We start from the raw sequence: 21,984 nt of genomic DNA on the forward strand, positions 1-21,984 counted from the left end.
AATGCCGCTCTCTAATTGAGGCAACAGAGCTTATTTGTGATGAATCCCAGATATTTTTGCCAGCTCTGCAGAGGAAGAGGTCGTTAATAAAGTCTGACGTCCAATTATAAGTTTGATTGCACTCAGTGGTTTACTAACCACAGAGTCTAATCCTCTGCATAGTTTAAGCGAATGAATTCAAAAACTGTCTTGTCCAAGTGTGGCAAGGGTCACAGGGATGGGGCTAATAAGCCTTATAGAAGGGCCCTTAGGTTCACTCACAAGTTAGAGAGACGCAGTTCAGTTTATACAAAAATATTTTTATTAATCATAATCTTATTAAAAACACCTTAACAATAAGACACCTAGCCTAACAGGGCTGTGGCACACGGAGGCGGATGAGTCAAACGAAGAGGGGAATCCAAAGACAAAAACAGACAAAATAAAGATTTAAACCATACTACCCAAGTGAGGACACAGCAACCACACCACCACCTGGACAACGATCCACCTGTGAGCTCAGGTCCTGAATAACAAGAGAGGCAGGTGAATAATAAAATAAAAATGCAAATAATACTAATAATAAAATAAACAAAAACGGATTAACAAGGGCAGAAAAATTATGGACTTGACACATTCAACTTATTATAAACAAGGATAACAAGTGTTACAAAATGGTTAACAACTATATGTTCAAAACGATAAGTGCTTAATCAGGTGCACTGTCTCCCTCTGGAGGTTCACACTAGTATCACGCTTCCTTGACGAAACGAATCAGAAGAAATCGGTTAAATTAAAGAACGATGTGGACAGTAGTCGGTCAGTCTTGTCCACCATGGACCAGATGCATATCTGCCTGACACGTGGGGCGAGCTGTCGGGTCGAGAAACTGATCGAACATGAACTGAACCCTGATCGCCTCGCAATTCAACACCCAGAGGCTTCTGCCGAGAGACCCAAGCGGAAGTGACGGATGCCAGGAATCAACGGGACCCAGCCCTCCACCCAGCAAGAGAACAAGGGGGCGTTTTCCACCTGCTCGTAGGGTTAATAATGTCATCACTTGGGAAATCTTGACCCGAACACTGCTTCATTTTTCATTGTCAACGACGGCACCTGCAGGACAGAGAACGAATAACAGCAAAACATATATAAACCAATTGAATTACACGAAGTGTTTGTATATATAATAACTGCAAAGACAGCTTGTGAAAGTTTTTATTAGACCTTTGAGCACCAGTATGTAACGTGAACGAACATGAGTGCAAGCACATTAAAATTAACTTATGTCACTTCTGGAATTTTATTTTAACATTACATGCCATAATTCAGAAAATGTTTATGATGTGGTCATGGTAATGTAAGCATACTGACTTTAATCAGCATCTAAATTCTGTTTTCCTGTCTTGATGTACCTTCATATGGATTTAAATTCATAACTTCATATCAATTTGAAATGTTTGTAAAATAACTTGAGTGATGAGACTTTTTTGAAAGAGAAAATAATTAAATAAAGGTTGCACTTTATACTGTTGAGCTTCAACATTTAAAAAACAGTGTTATGAACAGAATACATGCTTAAAAAAAACTACTGAAACTGTGGAAGAATATGTATGGTCCAGGGCCAGGTGGACAGATGAAATCTCAGATTCAACACGGGTTCAAGTTCTCAACTGGCTTCTCTTGATGTGAAAGATCTGCTACGTTGAGTCTCTCCTTGATGACCAAGCTTCACACCCCAGACCCCGGAAGAGACTTGTCACGTATGATTGATAGTTGTACCTTCAGATTTTACAGAACTGTATTCAAAACGTTATGGCTTAGTGAAGGAAAAGATTTACTGTAACCTGGATGATGGGTCATACGGTTGTGTTAAAGTAAAGCAGAGTTTGTAATAAAACATTAATAAGAATAAATATATTCCAACATCTGTACAGTGCAAACATCTTGTAGAAGTTCATTCAGGCCTAATACGGCGCCTCAGGCCGGATGCTGGCTCTTCCGCCCCCACCTCTGCAATGTTTTTTTCCTCCAGTGTCGGCATCATCTCCTCTGGTCCTTCCTCTTCAACATCCTCCTCTACCTCTTCTTCTTTCCTTTCATTCTCTGAATGTTCAAGAATTAGCTCCTTCATGTCCTCTTCTGTCCCTTCCGGTTCTTCCATTTTCTGACTGTTTTGTTCATCGGTGGACAAGTTTTCCTGAGTGCTCCGAGAGTCCATCTGAGGAGCTTCACTAGCTCCCACTGAATCACTGGCTCCCAGTGACTCGATCAGGTCGTCAAGATTACGTTCACAGGAAGCTTCTGAAAAATCAAACATTTCCTATCATTTTCATTATATAAATCAGAAATTTCTGTGCGCGAACTTCTTCCTGTTGTCATTGCAGTTGACGTTTACACTAAAATATTAAAGAAATCTGACCATCAAAACTAATCTATTTAGAGGATCGTTTGTTAATGATTCTCTGCACAAGAGACTCCTCTGGTGGTGAAAAGTGTTACTACATAAGCATTCAGTTCATCCGAGTGGGTAGCGGTTCTTACACATCCTTGAATTCTGCGTGGCAAGTACAACTACTAACTTTAACCACTTGTAAAGGGAAGGAAACTCAGAGCTAAGAGTGCATTCAGAGGCGTAACCATTCGCATAAAAGAAATATTAAATAATAATAATAATAATAAAATGTATGTCCAGGAATCAACCCACATTTACAGTTAGTGTCTGCTGGTTTTAGGTGAACAAGCTTGTGATTGTAGCGTTGTGTGTGTGCCTACCATTGATGTTGAGTGGCGGACAGTCCATTCCTCTCTTCTTCATCAGGTAGCGGATAGTCTGCAGCTGACTCATGATCTCATTCTTCTGCTCCTGGGCTACCGTCTTCACACTGCAGAAACACAACAACTCATACGGCGTATCTGATTTGTTTCCTGGAGAATGCTGTTTAGTGAGGGGGAAGGAGTTTCCTCTTTTGAAACCATAAACTTGTTTTCTGTGAAATTGGATTTATTTTGGCTTCCCAATAGTGTAACTACAAAATCCTGGAATCTCATACCACACGTGCCTTTGTTTCCAAAACTAAATAAAGGATCTTCCAGGTAACTTCAAAAGTCTCAGTCTTCAGTATTTTTAATTAAAACATTTCGCTTTTCTACCTCATGTCAGAATTGAATACACGTAAAAATGAAAGAGAAGTTTCCAATTGTACCCAACTTCAAGACCTCAGTGTCAACCTTACTGTTTATGTCCGTACCAGGTAGCTTGTAGTTAGCTAGTAAAAACGGAATGGACAAGTTTCTGATATGAAAAAGACCTTAGGAGAAAACCAATAGCCTTGCGTCGGAAATTCTTCTGCTCATGGTCATCTGAAATTCCAATATACAGTACAAGTATAAGTACACAACTATTTTTTCCTTCTGATGCTGTGCTTGTTAAGTCATAGGAAAAAGTGACTCTGTGATGTTTAGTTTTGCGAAACCCTAAATGTGGTAGTCAGAATTCAAATGAAGTGTCCCGCTGTACGGCCCGGTCTGGATTTGTTTGCACTGGTTATTCAAATGACAGCAACAGGTGAAAAAGAATGGCTGACCAGTTGGTGAGTGGGTCCAGCTGCGTGAGGATGGAGTTCAGCATCCGTTCTGTCTGTGCGAGCCTTTGTTCCAGTTCATTTAACTGGGTCTCTGCAGTTAAGAGTAAACAAACCTTTGTCGCCGCAGTAAGCAAATATCAGATCAGATTTCAGCATCCAAAGACACACCTGCCTCTGCTGATTTTTTCTCCCCTTTTGCATGTTTATCCTTCTGCGCCTGATCGTCCGCAGACTTGATCTGAAACAACAATCAGTGATTCATTTAGCCGCCACAACTCACCAGCTCTCTTTACCTTCAAGAACTTGTATGCGGCGAACAGGCCCACTCCAATGGCGTAGAGCGGCATGAGTGTGAAGACGTAACCCTTGTTGCTATTGCTGTTGGTTTTGAACTTGTCACTCTTCATCTCCTGCTCCATCAACTTCTTCATCTGCTGCAGGTTCTCTGTAGTCTGTGGAGAGCCAGGGGCGTTCATTTTGATAGGCTGGCTTCTGACACCGCCGGGACCAGGACCTGCAGACATAAACAATCAAGAACAATCCAAAGTAGTTGTGGGTTTCATGTTTGAGGCAAATGTGTCCATGTTCTGGAACTGAACTATCCACAAGCACCCATAGACAACTTTCAATCCCTCTCCTGAGCATCTCTCAGCTAGGTCAGCAATGACGGAAAAGAGAACTATAATTATTAGGGAACTAGACCATCCATTCCAGCGGTTCTTCAGCTGAACCCAAGAAACATACATTGGCTGGCTTCATTCACATATTATGCTTAGAAAAATCATTAAACCTTTATATTTGCCAGCTGTTGTGGACATCTTTTGGTAATATTTAGAGGTGGTGTTGAATGTTTTATCTGTATCGACTTCAAATGTAAAACTGTACTCACATTTTGACACGAAAGTGTGTATGTAATATGTAATCTGATTGACTCTATTAATATATTTCGGTATATATTGTGATATCATAAAGCGTCCTATTCTATGTAAGCCCCGATTAGTCAGTTACATTTTATTTTATCTTAACTGCATTTTCTGTCTTTTATCTGGACAAAGATATGACTGGTTTAGTCACATTTTATTCATCTGTCATTCCTGTTTATTCAAATTCTGTACCTATACATTTTATAATAATTCTATGACTTCTTTTTATTTACCAAATTAAACTAAATCAATATAGTTCTGGTCTCCTCAGTAAGGGGTTAAATGATAGTTACAGCAAATAAACCTCAAAAATATTTGAAAAACAAATATATAAATATCAACACGGACCTTTTTTGCTGTATCGAGAGTCAAATCTGGGCTCTTTGGTGCCACTGCTGACGCCGACCCCGAACATTCTGGGCAGGACGACAAACGTGAACAGAACCACGGTAAACGCCAGCGCGAGTTGTTGTGAAGTGGAAAGCACCATCCTGCAGGTCACAGCCACAGACAGAATCTCTGAAGTAGTCCGTCCAACACCAACGGTACTGTCCACAAAAGGTCCAGACAGCTGCTAAAAACAAACAAGCTAACAGTGACTTCCGCCCCTAAGAGCAACAGCACCACTTCCGCCATCATTGCCTTCAAAATAAAGGCCCACAAGAAGTTGAAAAAAAGTTGCCGAGACAATTATAGATAGATAGATAACAGAAAACAGATTATTGTATTCCTTGTACCATCTCAACTTATTTGTGAGTTGTTTCTTGATCCTTTTGATATTGTTCTGAAGATCACAAAATGCGTATCAGGGTTTAACTAGTCGTGGCGTTGGTGCCTACTTTTGTCAATATGTTCATAGGTTCATGCACACACTCAAAAATTACCCTGGGGACACATGGATGAAAAACTCCACAGGTCCCTTTTAAACCTATCTGACACTCATGTTTAATAGAACATTTATGCAGCAAGTGTAAATAAAAAAAAATACATTTACATTGTTTGTTATTTCAAAGAGATATACATTAAAAGTTCCAGAATAAAAATATTACATTGAGCAGACACCTCTGTCATGACAAAAGATTAGTTTGGTGAAATTGTTGCGTAAAATGTGGTTCAATGACCTTCGTTCCATTTATGGTACAACATGTCAATAACTTCCGCATCATGCTGTATTTTTTCTTGGTAAGAGGGCGTCTGGAATTGTCGTCGGAAATATTGTTGTCCAATTCTTGGCCTGCTGCAGAGGTGTCATTCCTGATTTTGCCATTGACCATGGAATTCGCTTTTGAGTTTTGCAGCATTACACGCATTAATTCACAAGCGACCTCCTTCTCAAAGGTCATATCATTGGCGGTTATCGTGTCCTGGAGCTGCTTCGCTGATCCAAACATTTGGCAGAGGTTTGTGAATATGTTAACATGGAGGTTTCCAACAGTCTGTGGTGGGATGAAATTTGTCTCCCCCTCAATTATTTCATTCACATTATTAAAGATTTCCTCAAAGTTTACATCAGCCACTGAAAAGTTGGTGCTGGACTGGGCGACATGGTCCAATAGTTTTCCAAGGAACATGGTGAGAAATGCCTGTTGTTTTTTACATAATTCCTCAGAGGTTTCCTCCTGAGACTCTGATAGGAGGGCGATGCTGTCTTTTGAAATGGTCTCACAAGAGACGGAAGATTTTTCATCTTGCTCTGTGGCATCAGTATTATTTTTAAAACTGCTCAAAGTCTGTGCAGTGTAGGCAACCATTTTCTTGGTGTCAAGTCTTGCCACTTTACACCTCACTACCATCTTTGATTGCTCCAAAGATGATCCCATCTTCATCAAATCCAGAGACAAGTTCACTCTCTTGGTCACTTCCACACCAATCAGCTTCCGCAGTTGTTTGGTGCTCTCACTGTTGGAACACTCCTGAACCCCAACGGCCTCAGAGAGGGAGTGGTTCAGGGCGTCACCGATACAAGCTTCCACATCTTCTACTGTCACTGTGGTGTAGTTGCTCTCTGAAGGCAAAGTCTTCAGATCCTTCCTGAAAAATTATGAAAAGAGCCATTAAATAAAACCAATTTTAAAAGTAGTACAGGAAGTGGAATGATACCTCAGATTTGCTACCGCGCCAAAATTAATCTCTCTGTTTTCAGGTTAGCAAGCAAAATGGATTTTAGGACTAAAATAACATTCAAGTGTCCTTTTTTCCCCAGAAAGAACTCTACAAAAACAACTTTTCCTGTGTTGTCCTGATAACTGATCAGAAGTACAGGTTAGATCAAGGCTGAAACTTTTAAAGAGGTCATCATATGTTACCCCCATTTGGTTTTGTGCCTTGTAAATGTCTGAAGAAATACACAAAATCCCTAAACAAAGATTTAATTTTAGAAACATAATTCCAAACGAGAAAGTTTATTTAAAGAACATTTATTTGCAGTGACTTACCATGAGCCATGGGCGTAACCACAGCCCTTTTTACTGGCCATTACTCTTCTGTTGCGGTTCCATTCATGAACCTGTGGTTCAACGACATTCAGGATGGCAGCGCTCACCATCTCTACAAATTTCCGATCGAGCTGATCCAACACTGCCTCTGTGGCTTCATCCATCTTCCCTATTGACAACAACAACCACTGGCTGCAAGATAAATTAGGTTAAGGCCTTTAGCAAAGACATGTAACGTCACATGGAGAAGTGAGACATGTTGGACAAAGAATGTTGCAGATACCAAGGAAAAGTTACACATGTAGTAAATGAGTGACTGTGATCAAAACAGGTTCCTGTTAGAAAATGTCAAAATAAGCTAAATTATGACACCAGTGATTTGATATTTTCACCATTTGAAGATTAGGACATTGGTTATGGTTATAAAGTTGTTTCAATTCTAACTTGTCAAGCATATTAGGGCTATTTTAAGTAGTTACATTACATGTTTGTAAAATTTGGACCGTTTCAGTCTTGTGCAACTGATGTTGCAGGACATTAGTGCAAACTGCTAGACATGAGGTTCACCTATGGCGATTTCCTTTAAGATGTTATCTTTGTTTTCTCAAGAGGTTTTACATACAAAGATTGGTAGCATTCCCTTGAATGGTACCCTGAGCTTTAATTCGATGGTGTTTTTCGAAGACAGGTTTACAGGAAACTGAACTGTAAGAAGAGCTCATTCTTCCACCTGTGCAGGTCGAATGTTAGTATAGAAGTTGGTAGGTCAAGTCCCATAACATCTATCATATATGGTTTAATATGGAGGAATTGGTTATCCTTAATGCAACCAACAGTGGGGGCACTAGGTTAAACCAACTGGATGAATGTTTCTAGCAGAAAAATATTGTTGCATCAACCTTGAAATATATATATATATATATATATATATATATAGAGAGAGAGAGAGAGAGAGAGAGAGAGAGAGAGAGAGAGAGAGAGAGAGAGAGAGGCTCCCAGCCAAGAGCTTACTTGTCTGTGATTTTGGACAGGTATTTTTTGACAACATCCTCAAAGTTCTCCTTTGTTAGAAGAGGAACATCCAAATCGCTGCATCTAAATTCCCCTTCTTCCCCTTTCTCCCCCTTTTTATAATCTATGTAGATTGACATGTTTCCAAGTCGACACAAGCAAGCGACACTTCCTCATAGTAGTGATACGCTTCCTCCCAGCAGCAGGCCTGGCATTGCTGCCTTCTGATACCTTTGGTGATCACTTATAAACTATATCGCTCCTGATGTTACATAGGCCCAAGCAGAAACAGGCATTCTGATGAAATATGGATCTTTGAAGTCCAAGCGTCGATTACCTTTGTAAATGCAATGACCTGTTGTTTTAACTTTAATGTTAAGGTGATTAATCACTCATTCAATAATGCTCCTAAATTAACATCCTCAAGACAAAACACGTTTTGTGTTTTTATCATCTAACCTGACCACAGTGCAGAGGAAGGACTTCGAACAGGAGTCTCCCCTTACTGCAGAATGGGTAAACAAGTCTGGCACTGAAAGTGCTGTTCAGTGCCATCAGAGTGTTCTGAAGGGGTGGAACAGTGCGCCATCATGTATGAGAGCTTGGTCACCTTGGTCCCACCCCCTCTACTAAGTCCAGAGAGCAGCCCAGGACAGAGCTGGCACTCCTCACCAGTCCGTCCAGCCTCTTCTTGTCTCCGTCTGTGATGCTCCCTGAACCGCAAACTGCTCCATGAAAAAACATCTTTACTGTACTGTAATCGATTGCTTAATTAACATATTATGTGTCATATTAAAGTAAAATTAAATAATTGTAACGTTGAATTAAAATCCTTGTGCTTAACTGAAATGTCAAGTCAATCCTACACACTGAGGAAAACAAAACAAATCTTTTAATGATGCCAGGAAGTCTCTGCTCAAGGATGATCAGAGCCTCAATGTTATTAGACCAGTCCAGTCTATTATGCAGGTGAATGCACAGGTACTAAAATAATGTCACCAATTATTAACACCATCATCACAGTCTGTACCCCGGATGTTCACTGGTGTAGGTGGAGAACATTGAAAGGTGCTCATCTTGCAGAGTCATCAGAGAATTTGTGCAGATGACAAGATGGTGTCTCACAGTGGGAAGTCTGAAGGATAAAGGGTGTACAGGAATGGACGACGTTTCCTCACACAGGTAAATCCTGCTCCTTGCGTGACCAGCAGCATTCCAGACAGCGTGACTGTGGTCTGGTGGTGCACTTTGCGTGCACAGCCACATGGTTACCATTATTCTGATACTTTTACATCCTTTTTTTAAATGTGTTTAATTCTGGCTGCTGCTGTGATACTGAACATTGTGAAAATTAGGGAGAGACTGTTCAGTTGATTCACATAATTATTGTTTTTTAATGTATTTTGTTAACTATTTTGTTACAGTTTTTTTCTTGGTTAAGAAGATCAATTGTGTACTTTAATTATTTCTGTTCATGTAATTTGTTTTTGTTTAAGTTTTTAGTTCTTATATTTGTATTGTTTAGTTACTTGTTTTGCTGTTGATCACCAGGCTTTCTTGAGTCATTCAGGTGCTTAGCTCACAGTGGTGGATGTGTCCCATGTTTGCATTTTATGATATAGTTTGAACCCTTTTTGTGTTTTATCTTTGAACTCCCCTCGTCAGTCTCTGAGCCTCAGCACTGTTTTGGTTCTTGACTCGTTTCATTTCGTTTCATGATTAAGATGTTTGGAATACATTTGTTATTGAAGTTATTTGTATCCATTGACCCACAACTTAAGTGAATTAAAGTGCCTCTATTAAAATGTTATTTTCTCTGGTATATCCAGGGTGGTGTAGCTGTGAATTTTGAAAAAAGTTGAGTTACTAGAAGCATTTGATGAGCTATCAAAGATTCTTGTCATCATACACATTATAGCTAAAATCAGAACTAGAAACAGCTTCTAATAATCAGGCAATTTTATTGTTAACATAAAAATATACTTCATCTCCGGATGACAGGCCTCTCTGTCAAGCAAAAGTGTGTACAACTGTACTAGTCTAGAAGCTTGACTTGAAGATTTCCATTCCCTCCTGACCCCTTAAACACTTCTAAAAACCCTTCTCTTTATTGTCCCATCTTTTTAAAATAATTTCAATAAGTAAAAGATTGTTTTTTCACAGGATTAAAATTATGTTTTCTACTCTTGATGGAGTATCAACTCCCCCAGGAAGCTGCCACAGTTAGAAAGTTCTGATGTTTGTTTTTAACAGCACCGGCCGGCTCAAGTCACTCAGTGTAGGCGCAGCAAGTGAACAGCATCCTCAAGGTGCCAGGCTCCTTATCCAGCACTGGTTTTAAATCGCTTGTCATTGAGAAACCGTCACTGAGCAATGACAAGGATTTGTTATGGGGTGCTGGAAATACCTTATTTCTCTTCATGTATGTAATTTGCTTTGGATAATTCCCAGGGCTTTGTTTGGAATTCTCCATGTCTTGGACAAACGCTTTATCACTGCCAGGAGCTGGTAAGACCTTTATCTCCTTTTGACTGGAACACCTGATTGGTTTGGGGCACACGGTCTGCTTGAACCTCACCTCCATTATATCTCCACTTCCTGCGTGAGCCTTTTTCTCTTTTTCACTGACGGATCTCATTGGTTTTGAGACGAGTCTGAGGGTTGCGTTTGACGTTGCCATCTCTTGTTTGAATTCTCCGACTCCTACTTTGTAAGCAAAGATGCAACTCTTCTTTTCCCCGGTAAATCCCAACGGCTTGTTTAAAATCTTGGAGTTCTGTTTTTCGTTTTCTCTTCCATAGATTAATTTGTTGTCTATTCCATGAGCTGAGTAGACAAAGTCTCCATCTCCTGCATGAGCTGGTAAGACTTTCATTTCTCTACGAAACAAACTTGTTGGCTTGTGTTGAACACTGGACATCAGTTTGGAAGTGACCCTCTCCTCTACAGGTTCTCCTTCCTCTGTAGAACCCAGAAATATCTTCTGCTTGCATATAGCTATAGGATTCAGTGGTTTGATTATACTGCAAGAGCTTTGTTTTGAACTCTCAATCTCCTGCATGAAAACCTTCGCCACCATCTCCTCAAAGTAAGGATCTTCAGCTATTATCATGTCCAGCAGTCGCTCTGTCGTCCCAAACTTTCGACAAAGCTTTTTAAATACACAAAGATGGAGATCACCGACCGCCTGCGGTGGGATGAAACCGGTTTCCCCAACTATGATGTCCTCCAGACGTGTCAGGATAATATTGAATTTTACGTCAGCAACTGCGAAGGTTTTGCTTGAAAGGGCCATGCAGTCCAGGAGCTTTGCAAGGAACACGGTGAGAAACGTTCGCTTTTTCCCAAAGTCTTCTGGACCCCTGCAGGACTGTGATGGGGACGTGACGCACCTGTCACTGTTGCTTTCTTCAAAGATGTCATCAGAATTAGAAATAGGTGAGTATTTGGTTTTAGCAAGGGCAACATAATGAGCCAAATCCCTGGAGTCAAACCTTTGAACACTCAACAGTTTGTTGGTGACAGGCATTGTTCAACAGACAAGTTGCCATCCATGAATGTGCTTGTCCCTGGTTTGACGTTGTCTTTTCCACTAAATTGAGGTCTGGCTTTTAACTGCCATCACAAAGACTTCTGTCCCACGTAATACTTTGAACTTAAGTCTGCGAAACAACATCAGTAAAAGGAGATGTTTATGCATCATGAGTGATCCTTTGATGTTAAATCATCCAGATAGATCTTTGCTTGTTGACGAACCCATATGTAAGTCATTCAAGTGTTGGATTAAAAATTATTATACACTTTACGTATACGCCATACTTAAATTAATTTTTTTCTGCCCTTTTCACACCTTGGGTCGTGGATCAAAAGAACGAAGCAGAGAACTTCCACCGAAGAACATTTGAATGATAAACAAAGTAGGAAGAATTCTCCACAGGAGATCGTGACACAGGGAGTTTGAAGGAACCAATAGGGCGATAGGGGGAGGACCTCTCCGCCCGCAAATTTGCCTTAAATATAGTGATGTTATTATCGTTCGGGACCGTCTTTCTAGCTTTTGACCTGTAGAGCTGCCGGCAAAGAGCGTGTCCGATCGATCGTAAAAGTTTGTATCTTTGTTTGACTTGAAGAGGCGAATAAACGACCCGTTACACTCTGCATTGACCTCTTTTCTCCATAAAGCAAAGTATTAAGACGTCGTGTTGGAGCGACGGAGACGGACACCAGTTTTATCCGTTTTGCAAGTCTTCTCATTGAAACCATTCGAACACTATATTAAGGCAAAGAACCAGGGCTACTCAGTGCGTCTCGTAAACATTTTGGCAAATCCAGTCACACAGACTTCTCTGTAAAATATCTGCCTGGAAAAGCTGTAGTTTGCTTGAGTCTATGTCAATCTATATTTTAGAAATGTAGACGATATAACTTTATCGATAAATAATAAATTAAAAAAGACAAATATAGAATAAGTTGTATAAATGATGGGAAAATGTTGAATTAATACAAGTTAAATAGTAATTTATAAATTTAAAGTGTAGTTTAGATTTAGACTACAATTATAAATCTAAATCAAGATCTCTTTTCAAACCAAATCTAGACGATTGAATTAAATGCTTTAAATAATGAGTATTGACCCAAAAAATAACTGGTGTCCAAATATTGAACTTAAATGATTTGAAGCCAATGATTAATACACAGTTAAGTCTAGATTTAGCCTTGATTGAGACGTTTAATCAACGTTTAGATTTAGAACCAAGTTTAGAATGCAGTTATCTTTGCATACCATCATAACAACAACTTTTTATATCACTATATGGTTTTATACCTAGTAACTTAAAGCTAAATAATGACGGTTTGCAGTCATTAAATCTATATAAACACTGTTGCGATATACCGTCCGCGATGGCCTTTCTTAACAGTCTGACAATCACCGTTAGGGGGCACTGAAAGTTCGCAAGGGTTATGCCTAAAACCAAGTTGGAAAAAACACGAGTTGTCGAGTGTTAAATCTGAGAAGTCGTTTACATTATTCTTTTGATTATTTGGATTAATAAAGTTGTTTTGTTGAAAATTGAAACACAGCCTTCTTGCAATTATTATAATTTAACTATTTCCTTTGGCGCAATTCACAAGGTGGCGTTGTTCGGTATTTCTTTAAAATGAACTCTCAACTCGTCATGCCACAGTTCCTTGGCGTTGTCAGTTCTGAGGACAGAGGTTTGTCTTCCATTTTGCTTAAAAAGAAAAAAAGGTATTATGTTGGCAAAAGCAAATGTGTACACATTGGAGAAAAAAAGGCAAAGCAGCAGTTGTTTGTGGTAGACCAGTGATTTCTGTTTTTCTTTTAAACCTGGTGAAAATACCTGTGGAGCAATGGAGGGAGAAATTCAAGAATTGAGGGACCTCGAAGCTCAGTTGAGGGCAGATAATGAACGGTTAAGACAGGAACAGGCTGCCGCTGTCCCTGGCCTCAGTCTCCACTGCACTTCCCTTTGTGCTTGCTACTGCTAATACCCCTGTTACTGAGCAGCTTGTTTTAATGCACCATGAAAGAAGGTGTGCTCCTTACATCACTTACATCTCTCTCTCTCTCCCTGAGGTCTGTGGATCAGAATCTACTGATGGTTCCTCACACACAGTTCAGGAGCAGAGGAGAGAAATCCTTCCAGGCTGTTGCTCCTAAACTTTTGAAACAATCCTCCTCTCTCTCTGCGCTTGATGGAGTCTACTGACTCCTTTAAGAAACATCTTAAGACGTTTTTATTTGTTAAGGCTTTTCCTTGATTTTCTGGAACTCCTGTTGTGTTATCAGTTTTATCTTGATCTTTAAAATCTATACTTTATTGAATATTGTTTTGATTGTTGAGCGCTTTGTGACCCTGGTCTGGAAAAGCGCTATATAAATAAAAATGACTTTCTTACTTACTTACTATGTTCAGGGGAAGATCAGGTATAGGGTTGAGTGGCTTGAAGAAGCTCAGGCCTGCATGAGGGCCCGCCAGTTGTCCACTGCTGACCAGGCATTTTTTCTATTTGACCATCTTGAAAGAGAGGTTCATGACGAGATTAAATTCCGTCCTAGCACGGATCGTATGGATCGAGATAAAATTGGTGCCGCATTACAAGAACTCTATGGTTGTGCTGACTCGTATATTTCTTTACAGGAAGTGTTTTTCTCACAACGACAAAAGGAGGGTGAATCTCTGCAAGAGTTCTTCCACTGATGAGTTTAATGGCATCTGTAAAGCAGCTCATTATCTCAGGTGGTGGCGTCGCCAAAGATCCCTGTAAGTTCGAAGTAGTGGCTATTTGGCAAATTACCATCCCGCTGAATATGGACAATGTGAGTGGTTCAACCGGACACTTAACAACTTGCTGCGCATCCTACCCATCTCTCGGAAGCGTGATTGGAGCTCCTGCTTGCCTCAGTTATTGTACGCTCATTGCTAAAGGTGCAGTAATACCAGACTCTGATAACCTTGTCTTACCATCTTCGTCACTTCCTCCTGAAAGTGTTGTAACAGAAGAAGCAATCATATAACGGGGACCTGTTCTTCTTGAGGCCCTCAGAGCTGCCCGTGGTGGAATCACAGGCAACACCACAGCAAAAGCCACCAGTGACGGAGTCAGCCATAATTCCACAAGGTCAGTGTTAGAGCCATCTGTTGAAACTGTGAGTCCCAGTCCAGTTGGCTGGCCCTCTCAAAGAACCTTGCGGCAGACAAACATCCACCACCTTCCTAGGTTGTTGGGATGGACTGCTGAAGGTAGTGTAGAACCTCTCCCAGTGGCATCTAATGCTGTCTGTTCAATCTGTAGGCCCTGGAATTAGCTGATGAGTCAAGGTGTGTGTGTGTGTGTGTGTGTAATTTTTTGATCAATATTGATTGTTAATGTAACTCTTATGTGAACATCTCAACATGACTTTGTAGAGCGCTTTTCAGACCAGGGTCACAGTCCGACCATTTTAACCACCACTATAAACCATCCGACAGCCTATAAGTAGCTTTTAACTCTGTCAGGGAGAAGATTATGAAGATGAAGCTCTTTGCATGTAATCTGATGCTTCAGTACTGCAAAAACCGCACTTCCTGTGTCAGCACCAGTTTTCAGTAGATTGAGCAGAGATGTCGATGGAGGCACAGAGAAAACATTTGAACAGTTGTAAACTTTAATTCCAGGGTGTAATGACAGGAAGTTATGAAGAGAGGACGGAGTTTGTCTTGATCTTTACAGTTTGACTCTGAAAACAGCCACAATTTCCTTTGACAATATTTTGTACAAATGGGCCTAATATATGAACAGATATGTATTGATTTATCAGTGCAGAAATCCATCACTGTCCCGGCCATGAGGATCTTAGGTTGAGCAGAATTAATACGTCACTTGGTGCCAAGTAGTAAATCCCCAACTCGTTGAGAGCAGATTTTGGTGGAGGGTCGTCCCTCACTGTGCTGTCTCTGGAGTCACCTTGTGCCTCTTTGATGAGATTTCGGAGCAGGATGGCAGAGCCGACATTGAGGCAGAGGATGATACAGGCTTCCTTCACGCTGAGAAAACAGCACAATATTATAATATATAAACAGCACATAATTCCTTTTTATTTCTTGACTTCATCATGTGTGACATCAACTGAGACTAAAATGGCTAAACTTTCTTCACCTTGAGTAGGTATCAGCAGCTGCAGTTTATCTATTTAAAAGGACAATGTGCAGTTACATTAAAAAAGATGGCTGCGTGATGATGATATTAATAATTGCGTAATTCTTTTCAGGTTATATTTATCCATTTGGTACATAAACAGAAAACTGAATCTTCTAAAGCGGCTTCTCCAGCAAACACAGGTGTTAGAGGGCTAAGGATGAGGACATGTGTAGATGGATAAAATAAGCAACGCTTGATGGGAAATAAAGAGTTCTTACTGTTTGAAGAAGTTCTCTGGTCTCTTGCAGTAGTGATCAAAGAGAGAGAAAAGATTTCTGGTCATGTCGAACTGAAGCTGAGCAGCTCCACCCTCACTGAAATGGTTGGACAGGATCACCTGACGAAAAATATATATCATAATATACCTTTATTATTATTATGCTTGGGACCCAATGGACATCCATAAGCCAATTTCAGAGAATATTTCAACATTTTACAAAGAAGGATACAAGTAGTTTGCACATGAGCTATAACATAATATAAAGTTGATGTAACTTTTCAGAAGGTAAAGAAAAACTATAGTAAATAAGTCTCATGTCTGGAAATAGAGACCTTTAATTCTTTGTGGTGAATAATGTTCCTTATATTCATCATCACAGGCTGATGCTACCATGATTGACGCCAAGTTTGGTCTATAAACCAACTCACCTCCTGATAAAGGAAACTGTCCAGTTTCTCGGCCAGGCCCTGCCACGCCATCTGGAATAAAGACAGACTCAAAGTCTGATGAAGGTTTAACAAACTGTCCCTGATCGCGAGCAGCATGGGACACGCCGAGCTGGACAGAGATATGGTGGACTGTTCCTGTTGGGATGGAAGAGAAAACCACCTGAACGGATGAAACAAAAGTATGTGTTAAGTTTATGTTTCACATGAGTCAGTTGACAGTTTACACTACAGCATTCTTTTTTTTTCTTGTGTTTCAGTGTTGCCTGTCTGTAGTCTGTTGTTTTATGTGCCAAAAACAAAATTCAACTTACCTGTCGCGACGGTATGGTTTTGCCTTTTCTGTGATCTGCCTCATTATTCCATCCAGCAGTCGCCCCATCATGTCTGCCCTCAGTCTGTCTAGTAGAGCCAGTAGACCCTCGAACAGCGACCCCTCCAGAGAGGCCAAGCGACCCAGCTCCATCACACCCAGGTCTCCAAGGACCACCTCATCCCCCAGAGAAACCGCTGCTTGCTGGAGTTGGAGAAAGAACTAAAAAAAACAAGAAGGAGTTCCATGGATCGATTGGATGATACAAGATGTGTCCGTCAATTTAAAAAATTGGAACCTATGATTGAAGCACATGGATTTATCTGGATTGGGTGGGAGAAGCTGTAAAGGGGATGAAAGACAGGGTGATATAGGTATGGACAACTGTAAAAACAGAGTCAGAGATACAGTTGAAGAGCTTTTTAAGATGGTAGATAACATGATGTTATGTTATAATATGTTATATTAGAGACATATGAGTCCGAGTTGAAAATAAGGATGTTTGATTGACTAGAGAAGGACAAGATCTTAAATAGACAGTAGGTAGGGAGGGTAGAGGGGACATACGATCATGTTAGAAAAATTCTGGAAATGTCTCATTTAGTCATAATAAAGCATGTGTGTAGAGACTACACACCACATTGTCTCCCCAGTCAGTCAGGATGGTGGAAATGTAGTTGACCGCATTCAGGATGGCACAGTAGCGAGGACCAAGAGGAGTGCGAGATTCCTCTTTCATCACCTGGGATAGAAACACAAAAAAACCTAACAATGTGAATCACCCTAGATGCCTGATGACAGTCTCAGAATCAGTGCTGAGAGTCCATGAATAAATATACAGCTTCAACATTACAAAAGAACGATCTCTACCTGGGTTAGCCGTATACGAAAATCATCTACAAGTTCTCTCTGAAGCTCCAGGAACTTGAGTTGTGCAGACGGACATGGCAAAGGTTGATATCGATCTGAAAGTGATTTTATAATTAGTCTAATTTTCTAAAACATCTTTTAGATTAGATCATGTGTCCAATATCAAAATCCATTATTGGACCGTAAACGATCAAGACTTGAAGAAGAAAAAAACATGTTCAAGATATTCAGTGAAAGGGGTTTAAATTCTGCAAATAGATATGCTACACCATCATTGATCAATAACATATTTTCACACACCGTTTTAAACAACAGGGCCTTCAATGTTAAATATTTATTTTAAACAAATTGTAACACATATTAACAGGTCAAATAAAGTCATAGGAGACATCAATAGACTACCTCTCTCTCACCTGTTATGACCTGCAGCAGAGTCATGAAGGTCTCTGCACAATCTGGAGCCTTCAGCTCGTCCATGTCCCTCATGTCTTTGTACTGACAGCTCCATGCTCCCTCTGCTGCCAACATTGCATCTACCTTCTCAACCGCCACTGGAGAAATAAATGCCCACAAGGAATCGTCAACAAATTGAATGGTTCCATCTGTGATTTGTTCTTACTCTTCTTCTCCAGGGTGAGCCACTTCTGCAACACTGTGTCCTCCAGCAACAGTTGGAGCAGTCCTGGCTGTGACTGCGGGTACGCAAGATTGCTGCGCAGCTCTTTCTCAAACTGCAGCACCTCCTCGACCAGGTGGCAGAAGAGGGTGTCATCATACAGCAGCTTGGCAGCATCACTGATGACCTTATCTTGGACTAAGGACAGCAGGCCGCGACAGAGCTCAACCTGCACACACCCAACATACATTTAAATAAATAAAAAAATATATTTTCAATTCACATGAATGATGTGAACACACTCTGGCATTGACTTTGGCTCCTGCTCGGTCCAGAATTGGCTGGATCTTTTCTACCAAGAAGGTGCTGTTGGTTCTGATCCATTTGAGAACCTGAGTCAGGTACCACTCGGGCTGGAGAGTGCAGAGAGACATTTAGACTTTAAAAAAAATGGTGCGTTTCACGTCTGAGGCTGACCTTGCTAAGTGAATTGGTCTGACGATTTCCATAGAAGTGATATCTGAACCTTGTGCTTAGTGGCACCAGCATGATTCTGATAGGAAGGCAGATTGGAGGAGGCTGAGAGGAGGTTGGTTGTGTAGGGGATCTTCTGGGGTCCACTGTCTTCTGAGATATGAGGTCATCACTGTTGAAGAAGGTTGAGGAAAGAGATTTAAACTCAATTGAAGCTGCAAATATCTAGTAAAACATTCAAGGATACGACGCCTGTAAGGAAAGCAGCTGTGTGACCAAAAGCTCCAACTGGCTGCTGGTCTCTTGACTGTTGGCAGCAGGGGTAAGTGGCTGTGCAGGAGGGGAGATCACTGCCCACTGCAACTGAGTCAGCACCTTCTTAAGATCACTAGAAAAGAGAAAATGAAAGACCCATTTAGATCTGCAAAAAATGTCAAGATCCAAACTTACCCGGTCAATCGCTCTTTTATGATCTTGTGCCAGAATTGAAGAGTTTCTCGTAGAAAGTCCTGTAGATGGGAGCACTTGGACTGCTCCAACCCAGCGTCCAGGGCAGCCATGTTGTCCACGGCCCTGATAGCCTCCCAAACGCTGCTGGTCATCAGACACTGCTGGACCGCAGAGCTACAGAAACCCACATTCAAGCCCTTATTGGCATGTTTGCGTGAAAAGTACTCTTTAAAAAGTCACCTGAGCTCCTCAATGTGTTGCAGGCAGCGAAGGTATTTGATGTGTTGCTCTATGGTTTCCACTTGATCGATCGACTGGCTCAGACTGTCCATCCAAGGTCGGGTGTCTTGTAGGTGCTAAAAACAAGTGGAAGGACACTGTAGATATCGGATTGGCAAGGCTATTGTTGAGGACCAAGAGACATTTTCAAGATATAAACACATAATATATTCAATATATTCAGCCTTTACCTTGTTCAGTGCTTTAGAAGCGAGTCTTTCTCTCTCCAGCAGATCTTCCACAGAACATCTAGCATCATCGGCAGCAGACAGGGCAGCAGATACTTTTGGAGGGGTTTGACTAGACCCTGTCACCACCTGAGGACACGGATCACAAGTGGCTCTACGTTTTAAATGATAGTAGTTTAAAGTTTAAAAGGTTTTAAATGCATGTTTAACTATACTTACACATCATAACAGATACATACAGATATCTGCCAGGTCTATTATTCTCCATGCAATGAAACAAACATTCAGCTTGTTCAGGATATTGTGTAATAAAGTGAATATGTGTTAAAAGTGCTCATTCGTGTACCTGTTTCTCCAGCATCTTGTTTTCTTCTCGCATTTTCTGCAGCAGGTCACCGACCATCTTGAGCGACTTCAGGTCTTGGCCTACCTCGGTCACTAAAAAGTCAACCACCTCATCGTTTAGCTCTTCCGAATCCATAGACACATCCAATGAATCCGGTGAATCAGGAGAGTGGTGTTTTAATTCAAGCACTGACAGCTTGACCACTGTCTGGTCCATTACCTCGTCCGCCGCCATCTTTGCAATCCTGTCAACAAACCTCGAACAAACTTCTCCTAAAATAATTCTGTTAGTCAGGATTTAACCTTTCCGAATAAGGGACTACGGAGATCAATGTAAAGATGGTTAATTTTAATAGTCATGAGAAGGATATAATTTTGTTGTTTTATTATTTTCAAAAAATTAAAATATAATGTGTTTGCCAGCTCAGCGTTACACTGACATAAATAATTTGAAGCGAACTATTGCGCGCTGAGTGCCACGGCGCACTCGTGTGAGCGCTTTGTTTTCGTACTGAGCGTCACACGCGGGCGGGGTTAATGCCATGACTAAGTTCCATCTATAATTGAAATGAATTTTTAGAATAATATTAGGATTAATTTGTTAAAATAGGAAACATTATTTGTTCTGCTGATATTTAACCACGAAAAAACATTATTTGGCATTGTAAGGTACTTTCCTGCGCTCGTCCTTGTAACGACGTTTACTTCCGTTAATGTTATTTATTTTTTAACAGTAGAGGAAGTAGATTTTAAGTGAGTTTATCTCCTGTTTTTTGAACACTCTCTCAACACTCTACAGTAGGTTTTGGGAATAACTGGTTGGAAGACTTGTGTACAACGACGTTTTTTTTTCTTAATATTTTTGTAAAATGTATTTTTTTACATAAATGTGATTAATATATTAGAATCCACACGTTGTGCATTTTCCAATATTATTACAATTTACTAAGTAGAAAAGCACTCCTTCACTAACTATTGTCCTACATTGATTTGTCCTTATTTTGTAGCATTTTAAATATTGTTCATAACAATGAGCTCAACAGGAGTGTAAGGTGGAAAAATCGGTCATGAAATTTCTTCATTGGCCACAAATGGCCCTAGGTTAGTTTTTGCATTGTAGAATGGCAGAAGTGCCGGGCAGATCACAGAAAAGACCAGGTGGTGCAGGGCATTGTCAGTTGCCTTCTTCCTGACTTGGACTCACTCTACACCTCCAGACCTCAGAAGAAAGCAATATGAATTGTGTCAGGTCCCTCCCTCCCAGGAAATGGACTGTTTCTCCCCCAGTGCTGTTAGGACTATAAGTAAGTAAATAAGTAATTTATATTTGTAAAGCGCTTCTCCAGACCAGGGTCACAAAGTGCTTAAACAAACAAAACAATACTCAATAAAATATATACTTAAAAGGTCAAGATAACACAGAGAATAACACAGGAGTTCCAGAAAATCAAGGAAAAGCCTGCGCAAATAAAAATGTCTTAAGTTGTTTCTTGAAGGACTCAGTAGACTCCATCAAGCGCAAAGAGAGAGGAAGAAAGCTTAGGAGCAACATCCTGGAATGATTTCTCTCCTCTGGTCCTGAACCGTGTGCGAGGAACCATCAGTAGATTCTGATCCACAGACCCCAGAGTCCGAGCTGGGGTGTAAGGCTGGATCAAATCAGTGATGTAAGGAGGAGCCTGACCATGAATAGCTCTGAAAGTAAGAACCAGAATTTTAAAGTTGATCCTGAAAGAAACTGAAAGCCAGTGAAGAGTTTTAAGGATCAGAGAAATGTGAGTTATTCTACTTGAGCGGGTCAGAATTCTCGCTGCAGAGTTCTGAATCAACTGCAGGTGAGAAAGCTCCTTCTTGTTAAGACATGAAAACAAACTGTTACAATAGTCTAAACGAGAAGACACAAATGCATGGATAACAAGCTCCAGATCATGCTCTGAGAACATTTTCCTAAGTTCAGAGATTTTTCTCAGTTGAAGGAAACAGTTTCTGGTCAGTTTTCTGCAGTGTTGAACTGTAGACATGTCTTTTTCAAATACAACACCCAGGTTTCACCTCGCCATCCATAAACAATTCCCCCGAATGAAAATCAAACTCTTTCAACGTTGTGCACTTTGCTTGTGGTGTACACTGACTAACACTTAAAA

At 40.5% G+C, this 21,984-nt stretch overlaps 3 protein-coding genes across 3 annotated transcripts; all 3 read right to left on the reverse strand.

Annotated features, from left to right (window-relative positions):
• Nucleotides 1-1,180: 1,180 nt before the first annotated feature.
• LOC148084968 (uncharacterized) lies at nucleotides 1,181-5,084 on the reverse strand. The gene is made up of 6 exons (XM_087787979.1): nucleotides 4,838-5,084; nucleotides 3,860-4,080; nucleotides 3,735-3,804; nucleotides 3,567-3,657; nucleotides 2,755-2,864; nucleotides 1,181-2,283 (listed from the first exon to the last, which is right to left on the reverse strand). The coding sequence occupies exons 1-6, from the start codon at nucleotides 4,977-4,979 to the stop codon at nucleotides 1,937-1,939; spliced, it is 981 nt and encodes a 326-aa protein (XP_087644105.1). The 5' UTR covers nucleotides 4,980-5,084; the 3' UTR covers nucleotides 1,181-1,936.
• A 472-nt stretch (nucleotides 5,085-5,556) lies between these two features.
• Nucleotides 5,557-8,078, reverse strand: LOC148084969 (uncharacterized). The gene is made up of 3 exons (XM_087787980.1): nucleotides 7,936-8,078; nucleotides 6,925-7,116; nucleotides 5,557-6,520 (listed from the first exon to the last, which is right to left on the reverse strand). The coding sequence occupies exons 1-3, from the start codon at nucleotides 8,073-8,075 to the stop codon at nucleotides 5,557-5,559; spliced, it is 1,296 nt and encodes a 431-aa protein (XP_087644106.1). The 5' UTR covers nucleotides 8,076-8,078.
• A 7,010-nt stretch (nucleotides 8,079-15,088) lies between these two features.
• Nucleotides 15,089-20,191, reverse strand: rint1 (RAD50 interactor 1). Its single transcript, XM_087787977.1, has 15 exons — nucleotides 19,842-20,191; nucleotides 19,499-19,624; nucleotides 19,269-19,384; nucleotides 19,029-19,202; nucleotides 18,826-18,966; nucleotides 18,582-18,750; nucleotides 18,407-18,517; nucleotides 18,108-18,333; nucleotides 17,902-18,039; nucleotides 17,489-17,583; nucleotides 17,256-17,360; nucleotides 16,620-16,840; nucleotides 16,288-16,468; nucleotides 15,858-15,976; nucleotides 15,089-15,485 (listed from the first exon to the last, which is right to left on the reverse strand). The coding sequence occupies exons 1-15, from the start codon at nucleotides 20,073-20,075 to the stop codon at nucleotides 15,272-15,274; spliced, it is 2,370 nt and encodes a 789-aa protein (XP_087644103.1). The 5' UTR covers nucleotides 20,076-20,191; the 3' UTR covers nucleotides 15,089-15,271.
• Between the last annotated feature and the right edge of the window lie 1,793 nt (nucleotides 20,192-21,984).

This window comes from Callionymus lyra, chromosome 3 (genome assembly GCF_982586985.1).
Source record: "Callionymus lyra chromosome 3, fCalLyr1.hap1.1, whole genome shotgun sequence".
In the NCBI taxonomy this organism is placed as follows: Eukaryota; Metazoa; Chordata; class Actinopteri; order Syngnathiformes; family Callionymidae; genus Callionymus; species Callionymus lyra.

Coding starts and splice junctions, on each gene's coding strand:
- LOC148084968 (XM_087787979.1), bottom strand. CDS start 4,979: ATGGTGCTTTCCACTTCACAACAACTCGCGCTGGCGTTTACCGTGGTT. Junction 3,805..3,859: donor CCGCATACAAGTTCTTGAAG/GTAAAGAGAGCT, acceptor TTGTTGTTTCAG/ATCAAGTCTGCGGACGATCA. Junction 3,658..3,734: donor GAAAAAATCAGCAGAGGCAG/GTGTGTCTTTGG, acceptor TCTTAACTGCAG/AGACCCAGTTAAATGAACTG.
- LOC148084969 (XM_087787980.1), bottom strand. CDS start 8,075: ATGTCAATCTACATAGATTATAAAAAGGGGGAGAAAGGGGAAGAAGGG. Junction 7,117..7,935: donor CTGTCCAAAATCACAGACAA/GTAAGCTCTTGG, acceptor TTTATCTTGCAG/CCAGTGGTTGTTGTTGTCAA. Junction 6,521..6,924: donor GGTTACGCCCATGGCTCATG/GTAAGTCACTGC, acceptor ATAATTTTTCAG/GAAGGATCTGAAGACTTTGC.
- rint1 (XM_087787977.1), bottom strand. CDS start 20,075: ATGGCGGCGGACGAGGTAATGGACCAGACAGTGGTCAAGCTGTCAGTG. Junction 19,625..19,841: donor ACAAGATGCTGGAGAAACAG/GTACACGAATGA, acceptor CCGTGTCCTCAG/GTGGTGACAGGGTCTAGTCA. Junction 18,751..18,825: donor CTGCTTTCCTTACAGGCGTC/GTATCCTTGAAT, acceptor CTTCTTCAACAG/TGATGACCTCATATCTCAGA.